The sequence below is a fragment of the Crassostrea angulata genome, chromosome 1 (assembly GCF_025612915.1).
Source record: "Crassostrea angulata isolate pt1a10 chromosome 1, ASM2561291v2, whole genome shotgun sequence".
Taxonomy (NCBI): domain Eukaryota; kingdom Metazoa; phylum Mollusca; class Bivalvia; order Ostreida; family Ostreidae; genus Magallana; species Magallana angulata.
In genome coordinates, this window is record NC_069111.1 from 4255717 (window position 1) to 4270039 (window position 14323).

At 36.2% G+C, this 14323-nt stretch overlaps 1 protein-coding gene across 1 annotated transcript; it reads right to left on the reverse strand.

The window, feature by feature from the left end:
- Nucleotides 1-299: 299 nt before the first annotated feature.
- On the reverse strand, nt 300-13283 carry LOC128174494 (gamma-tubulin complex component 6-like). The gene is made up of 30 exons (XM_052840041.1): nt 12733-13283; nt 12067-12197; nt 11597-11733; nt 11197-11288; nt 10985-11033; nt 10605-10726; nt 10248-10427; nt 9660-9864; nt 8807-9093; nt 8642-8708; nt 8439-8548; nt 8206-8297; nt 7808-7944; nt 7351-7493; nt 7058-7149; nt 6667-6755; nt 6220-6335; nt 5797-5959; nt 5233-5402; nt 4336-5114; nt 3967-4059; nt 3468-3627; nt 3181-3322; nt 2570-2726; nt 2395-2432; nt 2012-2144; nt 1767-1821; nt 1400-1561; nt 822-1021; nt 300-630 (listed from the first exon to the last, which is right to left on the reverse strand). The coding sequence occupies exons 1-30, from the start codon at nt 12933-12935 to the stop codon at nt 539-541; spliced, it is 4596 nt and encodes a 1531-aa protein (XP_052696001.1). The 5' UTR covers nt 12936-13283; the 3' UTR covers nt 300-538.
- Between the last annotated feature and the right edge of the window lie 1040 nt (nt 13284-14323).

The following is a 14323-nucleotide window of genomic DNA, read 5'->3' on the forward strand; positions in this document are numbered from 1 at the left end:
CATAATTGGATTGATTATTTGATCGTGGAGCGCATGGCTCAGTGGTCATGGGCGTTAGACCAGTAACTGAAAGGTCTTTGGTTCAAACTCCACTGTGGTCTCATGTTGTGCACTAAGACAAGGCACTTTATCTACCTTGTCTCAGTCCAACCAGCTGAAAATGGGTACTGGCTTATGCTGGAAGTTAACCTGTGATGGACTGGTGTCCCATCCTGGGGAGTCAATGACTCTCATCCGCTTAGCACCACGGAAACTGGAGATAAGCACCTGCATTAGGTGCCTTATGGCACGGAGAAGGATTTTAATTTATTTGTTTATTTATATTAATTGAACAATCATATTTACATAAATGTTGTGCATTTACAACTGTATAATCTATAATTGATTAAACAAATATAGTGTAATGGTCACTGAAGTTACTTAGTAGACATTTCTAACTGTCTCGATCTGTAATAGACACTGAAATTACTTAGTAGACATTTCTAACTGTCTCTATAATAGTCGTTTAATAGTCACTGAAGTTACTTAGTAGACATTTCTAGCTGTCTCTGTAATAGTCGTTGAAGTTCAGACGTAATAGGAAGTCTTGAAGATGGGACTGGTAGCCACGCTTCACCAGTTTACTAATCACTGAAAAATTAAAAAGGGTAAAAATAAAAAGGGACATTTGCTTCCATTTATTATAGAGATTATAAAAAATGTTGATGTCCAGAAAAAGGATTACTTATGTTGAAAATTAGAATATTTTAAAATTACAGACACATTTCCATGTAAAGATCTTGCATAAATTCTAGATACATGTAATTCTTTAAAAATCCTACCTTTAAAAAGGAATACCGAGTACTGTTTAAAGTTTTGGAAGCACTTAAGCATTTGGTTGAAGTTTGCGTGAGACATTTCTCCAGTGGTTTTATCCCGCGTCCAATCAGCAGCCACTAAGAGAGTACGGAACTGGAGGATCAGTCCAAACATGTCCCGGATTATCTTCATCACCTTGGCGGCTTTTGTGTTCAACAGACATCTACAAAATCAGCAAAAAGTATTATCATTACATTTAGCATATATCCGGATTTTTTGCATGTTACAAAGTTTGCGAAAATGGGGAAAATATGTTAAATATTTAATTTGTGTCAGTCAATTTTTGGCCATTTTAAATGTTTCTTATAGAAAATACATGTAATACAGGATATAATCTCTGCATATTCAATATTTTGTGATTTGAAAGAGATCGTGAAAAAAGGCAAAAATTAGATAATGGCAAAAATTACTGCATATACGGTAAATCAGGAATAAGTGCACATGAATATTAATTTGCAACCAAGAGATTTAAACTTTGAAACAACTTTTTGGTGATAAAAAGGCAATAAATTGTATGTTAGATACAGAAAATCCTCCAGACCTGAATATGGCACGGTTTAGGTAGTCATCATGAATTTTAATCAAGTCGTCCAGATTGTTTAAGTCTGTCTTCAGGGAAGCTTTAAACTCGTTCCAGGTCACAAAAATAACTTGATGTGCAATGTAGCTTTGCATCACTCGAACAAAATGCTGCATCTCTTGTCTACAAAGATTTAAAAAAATACTTTTCAATCTCACAAATTTTTCAAGTTGCAACTTTTAAGGTGAATCTGAAACAGATAAATTTGAATATTTATCAAAATCATGAAAATGTTTTATTAACTTTAAATCAGTTAATTGAAACTCATGACTAAAGACAGGTAATAACATCTTAAAATTCCAAATTCAAAGCACAGATCGCTACAAACCTGTAGAGCTGCAACCGTCTGAACTGAGAGGCATTTCCAGCTTTGTGAAGGAGAGCTGAAATATCAAGGTCACATAAAATTGATGACTCTTATGTTAATGTGGTTACTTATAAAAACATGTAATAACAAACCCCCTCCCCCTTCAAAACATTATCATCTTCATGCTTTGAAACACACAAGTTTTTGGAAAGTATGCAGTGAATGTACCTAAAGTAGTTTACTACCTATAGTATGGTTGTACTGACCTGCTCGCTTCAGTCGGTGCCACACGTCCTTCAGGACCCAGACGGTCTGCTTCTGTAGCAACATGAAGGAGAAGATCTGGTTGTATTTGTTGATGGACTCCTCTGTAATCACTGTGTTCACTGGCCAGGCAACCTGATACACACACAGAAAACACATGGTTTACATAAATATCATGAAAGAGTACATAGAGAAATTTTGATATATTCCTTCCATTTCCCACTTCACTTTAAATGTATAGCTGTTGCATGTTAACAGTACATGAACACCACCAAAAGGTGTTAGATTTAAAATAAGAAAAAAGGCCAACTACTGGTATATTAATGTCACATATCTGAACAAAAGGTAAAACCCAGACTTTATGACAAAATATAACAATACTTACTAGGTATCGAAGTTCCAAACAGTCAAGAATGGATCGACCTAATAAAACAATAAAAATACAATGACTAAGATATTTTAATACTGTATCTCATTACCAACTTCCTCTCTCAAAGACTACCTGCAGTAATGAATCTTTCTGTACAATGTTTCATGTGATGAGACCACCCCCATCCTACCTGCTGGCGGGGTCAGCCCCGGAGGGTACTTGAAGGCAAAGCTGAGGTTCTCAGCCAGTTTCTCATCTGTCTGAATAGAGGACTTGAGGGCTTTGGAGAGGGCACCATTAAGGAAGAGTGGGGTCAACATCTCCCGGGCGCTCAGACTGATGGATATCTGATATCATAGAGATATTGATACAGTGGGATGTTAAAAATTAGGTTATAAAATACTGTAAATTCCTAATTAAACACAAAGAATTATTATCAGCGTAAAATTGCAAGAGGCACTTTTCGCAGATTTAAAAATCTCGCTATTATTTTTCGGACAGATGTAAACTATTTGGATTTGAGATAAAAATTTGGCGTTCGCGATTTTATATTCTTGCTATTTGATGCAAAACCATTGATTTGTAGAGTTAAGTACTTGCGTTAAATAAGGAATCTACAGTTGGCTTAATGTATTGGCAAGACATTTAATTCACAAGGTTTTCATGAACCATAAAATTGTTTCTTGCTGTGAACAAGTCCTTTAATGACTTGTATTTGTTTTATGAATATAAACATGCTTGATCGCAAAATTACTTGCCCAATTACTTAAGAACCAGTGTGTCACTTTCCATTAAACTCACCTTTTCAAACAACATATCGCTGAGTATCTGAGCAAAGTCACCGTTTTCCATTAGGAGGTAACGCCTGAGAGTCTTCAGGTGATCCATCAGGCGTAGTTCCACAAAGAAGTAGTTCAACAAAGTCTCATTCACCAGAGAGATCCTGCAATAAATTCACAGAGTCAGATGGTTTGCTGTGCAGAAATGATGAACAACTCTGAATACAGACCTCAAATATCGGCAAAAATGTTTTTCACCATCAAGTGTAAAATTATATAGAATATGATAACATTACATAGAGAACTTACTGCGAGACAAGTGGCTCCACCACAGACCTCTCCATGATTTCTGTCAGGGGGAGGTAATCATACACACCCACATCTGTCATTTGAGATATCCCATAATCCCCCAGTCCCCCATAAACCATTCCTGATGACATTGTTAGTAAATCAACACAGGGAGGCTGACCTATTGGAAAAAAGTATAATGTTCTTACCTAACTTATCTAAATGTATCAAACATGATGATTTTTTCCCATATTTTTGCAATGTTTAACATTATAATTTTTCCCTTTCACATGTGCATGGTTAAAGCATCAATGTAATATTTAAGCATTCTACAACCATACGTGTATTTGTCATCAAACATATAAAAGTTTTTTCTGGCTCACAAGAAATATATGCAAAATGTTGGCCTCTAGTCATCGGTTTTATTCATTGCTAAATAGCCAAAATATAAGTGTACTACCCTACAGCTTTACAACAATATGGTTTAGTATGAATCAAGTACATGAAATGAAGTTCTTACAGCACATATCAAAGTTTTCCTCGTAAGGTACAGGTGTATATTTGATGGAAGATGTCCACTGAATTGGGGGAATATCTGGCTGATCTTCTGCTACTGTTTAAAGAAAAAAAGAAACTGTTGAGTATGATAACTCTTAACAAAGTCAACAATACTGAACAATTTTATCTACCATTTACAGGCTCAATGTCCATTTTGACAACAATCTATTACGTCTGTTGAAAAACTTTTCATTTTAGTAAACTTTAATGTGAGTGGTTAATGTACTGTATTTTCAGGTTCAAAGTTTAACCCCTTTCTAACATTAAAAGTACAAAGATCTGGCGATCAAAACTGGCTTCTGCCCTGTGATTACACTGTGAGGATTCTGACCTTTGTTTATTCTTGGTCCATACAGCAATGCCTGTACTGTGGAGTCGGATGAGTGGCCGTGGATGTTTTGCTGCTTGAACTTCTCCAGTCGGAGCTGATCCACATCCACCCACTCGGACTCCCTAGTGGAGGACATCGTCTTGGAGAACTTGATCCCGGACCGCACGACCCCACTGCTGGCCTCCGATTCCCGCGTGGCCGACATGTGCTTACTCATCCGGATCCTGGGCTTGATTCCGTAGTCCTTGTAGTCGGACTCCAGGGAGGCGAAGATCTCCTCCGGTCTCTTCAGTCGGGGGATGTTGATCTGGAATTCCTGCTTGGACAGCTGACTGACATGACCGTAGAGGCTGGCCAGCTTCACCCGCCACACCTTCTCCTCGGTCTCTCTCGATACTCCTGACCCCTCTTGAACTTTACGTTTGGGGAAGCTGTCCTCCTTGGTAGCTGTTGATTCCTTGGAGGAGAACATGTCTTTGTTAGACTTCATATGAGGTTTGTATTCTTTGGCTACAGTCTCTGTGGTTGCACTCATCTGGGTGGATAGCTTCACTCCTAACTTTGCCTTTTCTTCAGGCTCCGATTCTTTAGTAGCGTGGCGGTCCGACATCATGTGGATGTGTGGTCTGGTAGGCTCACTGACTGTAGTTTCTTCGGACGGATGATGTTCATGGAAGACATGGATGGCTGGTTTAGCTGGGAGTTCCTCACTTTCTAGATTCACTTTTCTTCCTCTCTGCAGCTCAGACCCAGTGTCTTCCAATTTTTCTGCCTTAATGCTGTTAAAATGAGAAAATCAATATTATGTAATACATGCCATGAATAGACATATTGCATGTCAAACTGCAAACTATTGGTTTAAAACACCAAATTTTGTTTCATTGACCTTGACCTGACCTTGATAATCTCCTTGCCGCCCAGGCTGGGAGATCCACTTCCTCCGGTTCTTCGACAGCAGGAATGATGGGGGCGGGCTTTGCTATCACTCTCCTCGCCCACATTGGTAAGTCCGATTCTTCTTTCTCTGATCTACCGACCTCCCACAATGCTCGGTCTATCTTTCTGCCCTGTTGTTATAGAATTAATAATGACAACGTTTCCTATTAACTAATTTCTATGACATTGTTTTCAACAAGCTATACAATGATATAATGGAAATTTTTTTCCAGAAACTCTACAACTGTACCTGTAATTTTTTTCTACATGTGTGTTAGAATATTATTTCACTTTATCTGTTATATTGACTACTTTCATAGTAAAGTTTCAACAATAGTTATGAAATTCTAAAAAAAATTTACTTTCATCAATTTCCTTTAAGATTTTTTTTTACTTTCATCAATTTCCTTTAAGAATTTTTTCTTTTAGTCTACAATAGAACTTGATTAACCATATCAATATAATTCAGTTCTGCAATCTTCTTATAAGTGTATTCTACGGTAGTAAAGGGGGAGGGTGTCTTACCTCTGGGTTGGCCTCCATTTCATCCCTCCATGCCTGCTCATCCTCTGACAGGAAGTCTTGTCTTGCTTGATCGAGCATCCCCCGTCGGATCTTCCACATGGCTCTCTCTTCTCTCAAGGTCGCCTCCTTTGTCAAGTTGGCATAGTAGTTGATGATCTCAGCTCTATGGAACAATAACTCTTCATTAGGAAAACTATAAACCTTTAGCTGGAGTTTCACGTTATAAAACTCTTCAAGGAAGACTCACACAAGGACTTTATTTTTTGAGCTGTAAAAATTCACTTTCATGATTTATCTGTGCTTTTTTGTGCTACAAAGCATAGTACTACATGTATTGATTAATTATTATTCTTGGGGTTACTTATCTGATAATACTTATATCATATATATAAACTGGTCGAATTCAGGGGCTTCAACCATTACCTGGCCTCATCTTCCAGTTCTTTCTCTTTCTCTGTCATCTCTCTCTCCTGAATCATCAACATCTCCATCCTCTCTTTGTCTGTGTTCTTTTCTTCCTCCACAGCATTGGATCGTCTCTGTAACAAACATCAACGATTTACACACACAGATACTAGTGAGTCGTACAAACCAGGGCTGCGTTTTACAAAACAACTTATGACTTGCGACCAAATTTATAAATTAACGCTCATTAATAATAAGCAACCAATTGTTTTAACTTGATACTAATAAAACATACTTACAATAACTGAAATTTTTTATACAAATTGTTTTGTATACATTTTGTATGTTAGGGATCATTCTATAAACTGAAAAATTTACGACTTTTGTAAAACGCAGCCCAGAAACATTGCCTCAGTTCAAAGCATGACAGAAATGGTTGGTATAAATGACATGCACGCTTTTTACCATGAGATCCATTTCCATTTGTTTCTTTAAAATGGTAAACTGCTCTCTTTTCTTGGCATCAGTTAGTGTTCGGTTTTTCATTATTGCTTCTGTGAAATATGACAAATTAAACATGTACAGTAAGTTAAACCTATAATGTTCTAGCAGCTCGAGGAATTGTTTGTGTTTGTGTTGAGCAAAGAAAAGAAACAAATATAAAATATTGATGTAGAAATTCCAACTTGCAAACATGCCATCCATAACATCTATCCAAACTGAAAATTTAGTTTCAAAAATTAAAATAATTCTCTTCTTGTCTACTAATATACTTGAAATATTTGACAGCATTAAAAATTACATCCTCATGAACAAAAAACTTTGTGTATGAGTAGATAAACCTCCAGACACCGACCCTGTATTCGCTCCACTTCCTGTATGGCCGCTGCTTTGGCTCTCCTCATCAGATCGCGCTTCCTCTCCTTTGCCTGCTCTTCCTGTGCTTCTCTGTAAATACAGTAATTCCAAAACTCAATGAGTACATGTCGAATACACCCTAGAATAAAAACTCAAAACAACTTAACATTCACTTTCGGAAAGCACTGAAACAATGAAATTTTAGGACAAGAGTTCAATAAATACCAAACAAGCACTTGGCCATGTATTACATACTGCTGTACAGTAACTTTACAGGTGTGGTGGGCTTACCTGGACAAGGTGTGTTGTCTGGCAATCTGCTTCATCTTACTGATGTACATCTGACACTGGGTCATCGTGTGACGCAGCTCATCCTCCGAAAATGTGAGAGAGATTCGAGGTATATCCATCTCCTTCACTCGACACAGAAAATGCTGCAAAATGCAAATCACAATGTGTCACATATTTTAATTGAATCTGAATACAGGAGTGTCACCCCCATTTATGAACAGGTATTTACAGTAGAAACAGGTTGACCAGCACAAAAGAATGTTAAACCAATTTATTTTCTTTGAATTAAAAACCATTAATACTAGAAATTGGCAATATATAATACCTAGGTATAAAAAACCCCAACCTTTGTACCCTAAAAAATGACCATGGCATTTTCCAAAGAACTAAATATTTCATAGTTTTGTTGATTTCCTTGACTTTTATATATCCAAGAAAGATAACTCTTGATACATACACCCGGTGAGCAGGCCCTGAGAAGGTTAAGGGACTTTCCACAGATAAAAATATCACTGGCTAAATTATGGAGGAATCCCGGAACAAACTCCACATCGTTGTCCGTCATCGTATAGCTGTGACTCCAGTAGTGCTTGTCTGAAACAGTCAAGTTTTACAATAAATGATAATCATATGAGAATCATGGAAGAAGGGTTTCTAATAAAAAAAAAAAAAAAGATCTATGTTGTGTCAGGAACAAACTAACTGAAACAAAGCACAGCTTCTTGTGTTCTAAACATAAAAAGCTCAAATATATTTCCTAAAATAAATTACCAATAATAGAGAATTTTAAGAAAGATATGATTCCAGAAGAGTTGTGACAAAATAAAATAAGTGAGCATTAGCTGAAGATCTTACCTCTGAATCGTAGATAGTCATCATTGACTGTGATCATAAACTCCCCGTAAATGTCGTTAAGAACTCCATGATAAACCCACTCCTTCACAAACCTAGTCAGCACAAAACTCTCATAAAACAGAAACTTATTGACAGACTTGTCTACTTTATCATATAAAATAGTTCTCTTCTCATTGAAAATGAAATATAAAAAAATGTTTGTTTTAACATAAAGACTGATTCAGTCATCTTACAAGTTGTAGGGACCACAGGAAGTCTGTAGGATTGAGAGCATCATGGGATAGTTGTCTGTGTTTATGGACTCGGTCGTCTCTTGGTACAAATAACTCAACAATTCCACGCCCTGTCACAAATCACAATATCAACCCCTGTAAGACACAGCTCAAGTAATTACCACTCAGAACTTATTATACAGCATTTCACTAGGATTATTTACCTTTGGAAATTGTTCCAGTTGATGCATTCCAACAGGTTGCTCACAGCGACACAGGGTGGACAAATATCTAAACAAAAAGGATCATAAGAAAAACATGTAATTTAGAATGAAGAAAGATTAGGGGAGTTCAATAGCTATCTACGGTACACATGAAATAAAGCTTACTTTATTTGACTGAAGAGGTTGTGACATAGGAACTTCAGATGGAGTATGCTGAGGCTGCCACTGATAGAGAGGACCACAGCTGTGTAGTGGTGTAGCACGCGGTTCAGGGCCACCAGGAACGCCTGGAATATCAGCCCACCGTTATACAGAGAACAGGAGGCACAGAAAGCCCGCAAACGACAGTATCGTGTTCCACAGTCGATAAAGTCATAGACCAGATTCTGGAATGCCTCTGGTGTAAGTCCATGAAGTTCACACCCATCTCCAAGACGAAAAGTTTGTAGCTCCTGAAAACAACCACATAATTGTTGAGTAATCAAAACCTCCAATAACTTAATAATTTTTACGGTCAAGTTAAGAAGGAACATTTAAATTTATTGTTATTGCCTAAGAGACAACCCCTCCAACCCATTTTTAATGTCTTACTTCCAGGTATCTGTTTGGATATCAGATTTACATGTATCTGATTACCAGATATTGACTGATTTGACAAATCTACTACTGTATACAGGGAAATATTTGCCCGACTTTATCTTCCCCCCGATTAGCTTGTTGTCAGTAGGGCTTGAGCCTTACAAACTTCAATGTCTCAAATTATCTCTTTAAACACAACTGTATCTGGGCCAATTCAAGACAGGGCGAAACTGTTTGCAAGTGTAGAAGGCAAAAATTACATGGGGCGAAAATAACCCTGTATACAGTATTACAGTATTTCAAGGTGAATGGTCTCTATTTGAACTCATTACTTGAAGTTTTAGTTTCCATTTTTTGGGGGTCTAGGATGGTTGCTTAAATGGGGGATTTTCAAAGCTTGACCAAGGTGTGAGGGGATACCAATACAATTAGTACATACCTTGTTGATGACAAATAGGTGTGAGGGGATGCCAATCATAAGGTGTAGGAGGTCCTGTGTGACCTGCCCCGGGGTGAACCTCCTAATGGGCGGTGGCTGGAGATCGGGGGAAAACACACACAGTTCCCGACGCTTCATGTGGCACCACTCCTGGACCCCACGCGGTCCTAGCTCTGTCATGTAGGGCCTCTCAGTGGGACCGCGCCTAATAACAAAATAATGTTTACAAATTTTTTTCATCAATTAACCTTTACATTAATAGGGTTTCATTAGTATTTTTGGACATCAATTTTTTGAATTTAGTGAAATCACAGTTTCAAGTACCGGTATATGTAAATTTTTGGCCAATGATCCTGCCAGTAAAGTTTTGTATCAGATATAACACTTCAATGAACATTTTATTCATGGGTCAACCTAACAACAACCTCCATGAAAACTGTTATTCAACACATAATGAAAATCCAGAGTATCTGCTATCATTACTTTTCTATTTAACAAATTCGTTTATCTTAAAATAAAAAATATTTTTCTAGATATGTAACTCATTGAACCACATCAATCGAATAAAATTAGACAGTGTCAATTTACCTTCCCCGCTTGTCCCAGGTGAAGAACTGACTTTGTGATACGTTCAGACACTCATCCCAGTGAGCGGTACTCGGTCGTAGCTGGACATTAGATATAAAACCGCTGGATGTCACTGAGATATCAAGAGTGTCTGGTAATGGCTGTCTCTCTCTTCGTCGTGGAATGTGTATCTCAAATATTCTAAAAACACAATCAGTACAAATAAAATATATCTACATGTATATCACTACTGATGTATGAAAACCTACATTCAAATGACATCAAATGAAAATCTGAGGAATCAGTTTGGGTTGCTTCCTTACACTAAGTTACTTTTTGTTGGTAAATTCATGTAAATATGTCTTCAAATCAACTGACCCACTTTCAGGAAAATCTGGCAATTCTAGTTTGTCATTCAAAGCAATTGGCTTTGGTTGAGCCAATCCCCCAAATAGTGAGCCCTTGGATGAAATGTCCATATCATCAGATAGAGAACTATCCTAGAACACAAATATAGCCAAGTAAAATACTGTCTGCATCTAGTTTTTCAAATAAGAATTTGAATGAGAATTTAAATAAGAATTTGAATGAGAATTTAAATAAGAATTTGAGAGAGAGAGAGAGAGAGAGAGAGAGAGAGAGAGAGAGAGAGAGAGAGAGAGAGAGAGAGAGAGAGAGAGAGAGAGAGAGAGAGAGAGGAGAGAGAGAGAGAGAGAGAGAGAGAGAGAGAGAGAGAGTGTGTGTGTTAAAAAAAATACCATTGATAAATATCCCAGGTCTGTTAGTGGTTCTCCTTCAAACAAACTCCTAAAATAAAAGATTTATCACATAAATAATTTTAAAAACAACTAGCAGAGAAGTGGATTAATTTGCCAACAAATCATCCATATTTTTAACAAAGTGCAAAAACAAATCATCAACTGGCAAAGATTTGCAATAGAAAGAGGGAGAGGGGATAGAGAATCCCTACCTTGGATAATGCATGTAGTGGGGGGAGTCAGGCCTGTAGGTCACAGTGTCTCGGTACAGCGACGGACCTTGAGGCAGAACATGGCTGTCATTCTGTTCATTAGAATAAGAATAATCACTTCTTATGGTTCTCATTATTCACTGTTCTCTTTTCAGATTAAGAAACTTTCATGGCTTGCATTATCTATTTTTACTTTCATTATGGGATTTAAAAAAGGAAAGTTATTTCCTAATGCTGCTGTCGTTGCAATGATGATAATACAAAAACTCGCACTTCAAACTCTTCACATTAGGCACACACCTTGAGAATGAATTATTTGACCAGCTTCTGAACATAATTGGTTGATGAAGCATTTTTTTCCTTTCATAAACTGTATATAACTGAACACAATATGCATCACCTTTTTGTTGTACACAACAACTGGGAGATACTGATCCCCATGTCCAATGGTCTGTGTGGGCCGCTTCATGGAAGTGTCAGCAAGCAGAAGTAAAATTGTCAAAATGGAGTCCATGTCCGATAAGTCTATGTCTTTATCTATGGAGAGATTGACACATATATCACAAAACTTCTAGGTATATGTGGACTGAAAATCTCATAATAAAAATACACACAGTCATTTACCAAAAAAAAACACTCTAGGTGTTGATAGATTAAAAAGTTATCATAAAATTACACATACATAGCCTCATGTAATAACAAAGTCAAATAAAAACAACAATGTAGTGCAGATTATCGAGTACCAGTAGTTTCCTTCTTTCACATCATTAATTGCACTTTAAATAATTTACTGATTGTAGCAATAATGGAGATGCCAGTGAAGACTTTTCATACTGAAATGAAAGAAAAGGTAGAAAAAAAAAAGCGAACCATTCTTAAGGCTACTGAACAATTCCTCCAATCTGTCAGCTTTGTCGAACTGTCGTTCTCTGCGTAGATCATGTATGTACTCATACAGCCACAGTTCAGGAGTCATGGAATGAAACATGTCAAGTCTTTTACTGGAATTAATAAGGACATTTTTTATTCTCTGCATATCAAATCTCTTCATTAATCCAGCTGTAAAATTTCCAAGCAGAAGAAAGAATTCTTTGTATTTTGAAAAAAATACATTTCATCTACAGTATTTTGCCATATTATCCTTTATACCAATGGTTAAAGTTTTACACTTCAGTAATTACAGAAACAAAATGAATTAAAAAACACATATTTCAGCAATGCCACTTTTAACTTTACATATCAACATTTGCAAATAAGTTTCCTTATATGAACCTATAGAATAGCGTGAACATAAAATCTCGCAATTTTAACAATTCTGAACTGTTTGTCTTTTTCAAACGTAAATATAAGTAATAAACAGCAATGTTAAAAAGTTCACTGGGATATGAACTTGGTTGGTATGTGATCAAATTTTCTGAGAAGCACTTCTGGCTTCACAGAATTTGATCATGTGACCAACCAAGTTCATATCCCGATGAACTTTTTAAATTGATGTTTATTTCTTAAATAAACAGACATTATTAGTAGTGTTCTTACTCGTTCTTGAGATCTCCCAGATGATACTCAAACAGAACATCATAGAGAGCTCTGACAGCCTTACGCTGGACGTTGGACCTGGAGGTCTTTGGTCTGTGTACTGATAATTTGTGATCGTCCCTAGCACAGTGGAGAGTACACAGGTGTTTAAACAACTCTGTGATGCTGTTTCCACACGATTCTGCGGTGCCTGTCCACGCCATACTGATTCTTTCAAGAATGATGCTTACATTTTTGTTTTACTAATTCCTTGCAAATTTCAACAATATAGTTCATAATATCGTCTTCCTGTATGAGCTGATTTATGTGACCATTGCAAAGAATTGATCTGCTCGGTCTTGTCATAATTTCAAATAAAACTCATCAAACTTTACATTCATTACATAATCCTTAGGAAAGAATATTTAAGACACCCATACAGAACTATTAATTAGTTCCAACAAAACAATGGAAATGATCCATAATAATTATTAAAATATTGCTGTGAATAACTTTTTTCCGTTCGAGTTAAAGTTTGTTTACCGCTGAAATATACAATTTTCCGAATACCGATCCCGAATCAAGCTGTTTTTCCAAACCCGAACTGACACTTGCTTCAACGGTCCTCCTCTATGCATGTGAGGTTTCAGCGGAGTTTCGAAGCATTAACCTACATATATACTTATAGTATAATAAACAGTTCCTATTAAACACTTTCTTTTATGTTATACGAAGACACAAACTGGGATATGGAAATAAGCTATGTAAAATTATACATGTAACGTTATATGTACCGGCTTTTTAAGGACGTTGGGTCCTGCGACTTAAAGTTTTTTTTCCAAAAATTCAGAACAAAATTTTTGGGTCTATATGCTTGTTTCGATGCTACGGTTAATAAATTTGACCTTTCTGTACTGGAAGTGCAAATTGCACTTGAATCACTTTTCCCTCTATAATTTTTTTATCGGAATGAACCATGGCATCAGCTACAAATTTTTACAATTCAAAATAAATAAAATTTGAAACAACACAAAGATTTTGACCTTTTTGCATTGACATAACGCTATTTTTAGCCATTGACGATTCAACATGCAAAATACATTATTTAAAAGTCTCAAACTTTTTCTCAAATTATAATAGACATGTCAAATTTAGAAAATTAAACCAAAAGTATGGGTCTATGATGTAAAATTTGAGGTATGGCAAGAAATAAGCTAATTTTAAGCAAAAATTGAAGTTCAATTTTCTTGGTTTTGGGTTTTTTTTTTGTTTTTGTTTTTTGTTTTTTTTTAATGAATAATCAGTTTAATATGCCAATATACATGTATGTCGATACAAACATTGAAATATTGTTAAAATATGTGTTTTGAAACAACTCGAAGATATCTGAAAATTTGGTATTCACGGGAAATAAGGAAGGTAAAATTATGGTACTTTAAAACAAAATATTTATTTTCTTCTTAAAAAACCTTCCGCCTCAAAATATAGTCCCTTACTAAACTCGGTAGATATGTAGTTTACCCTTAATTATTTTATTCAATATAGTTTATTAGGCATTGTAAAATATGAATTAACAAGTACAATTAATATATGATGCATAATTTTCAGACTA

Coding starts and splice junctions, on each gene's coding strand:
- LOC128174494 (XM_052840041.1), bottom strand. CDS start 12,935: ATGGCGTGGACAGGCACCGCAGAATCGTGTGGAAACAGCATCACAGAG. Junction 10,428..10,604: donor CCAGATTTTCCTGAAAGTGG/GTCAGTTGATTT, acceptor TTGTGTTTTTAG/AATATTTGAGATACACATTC. Junction 3,323..3,467: donor GTGGAGCCACTTGTCTCGCA/GTAAGTTCTCTA, acceptor AATTTATTGCAG/GATCTCTCTGGTGAATGAGA.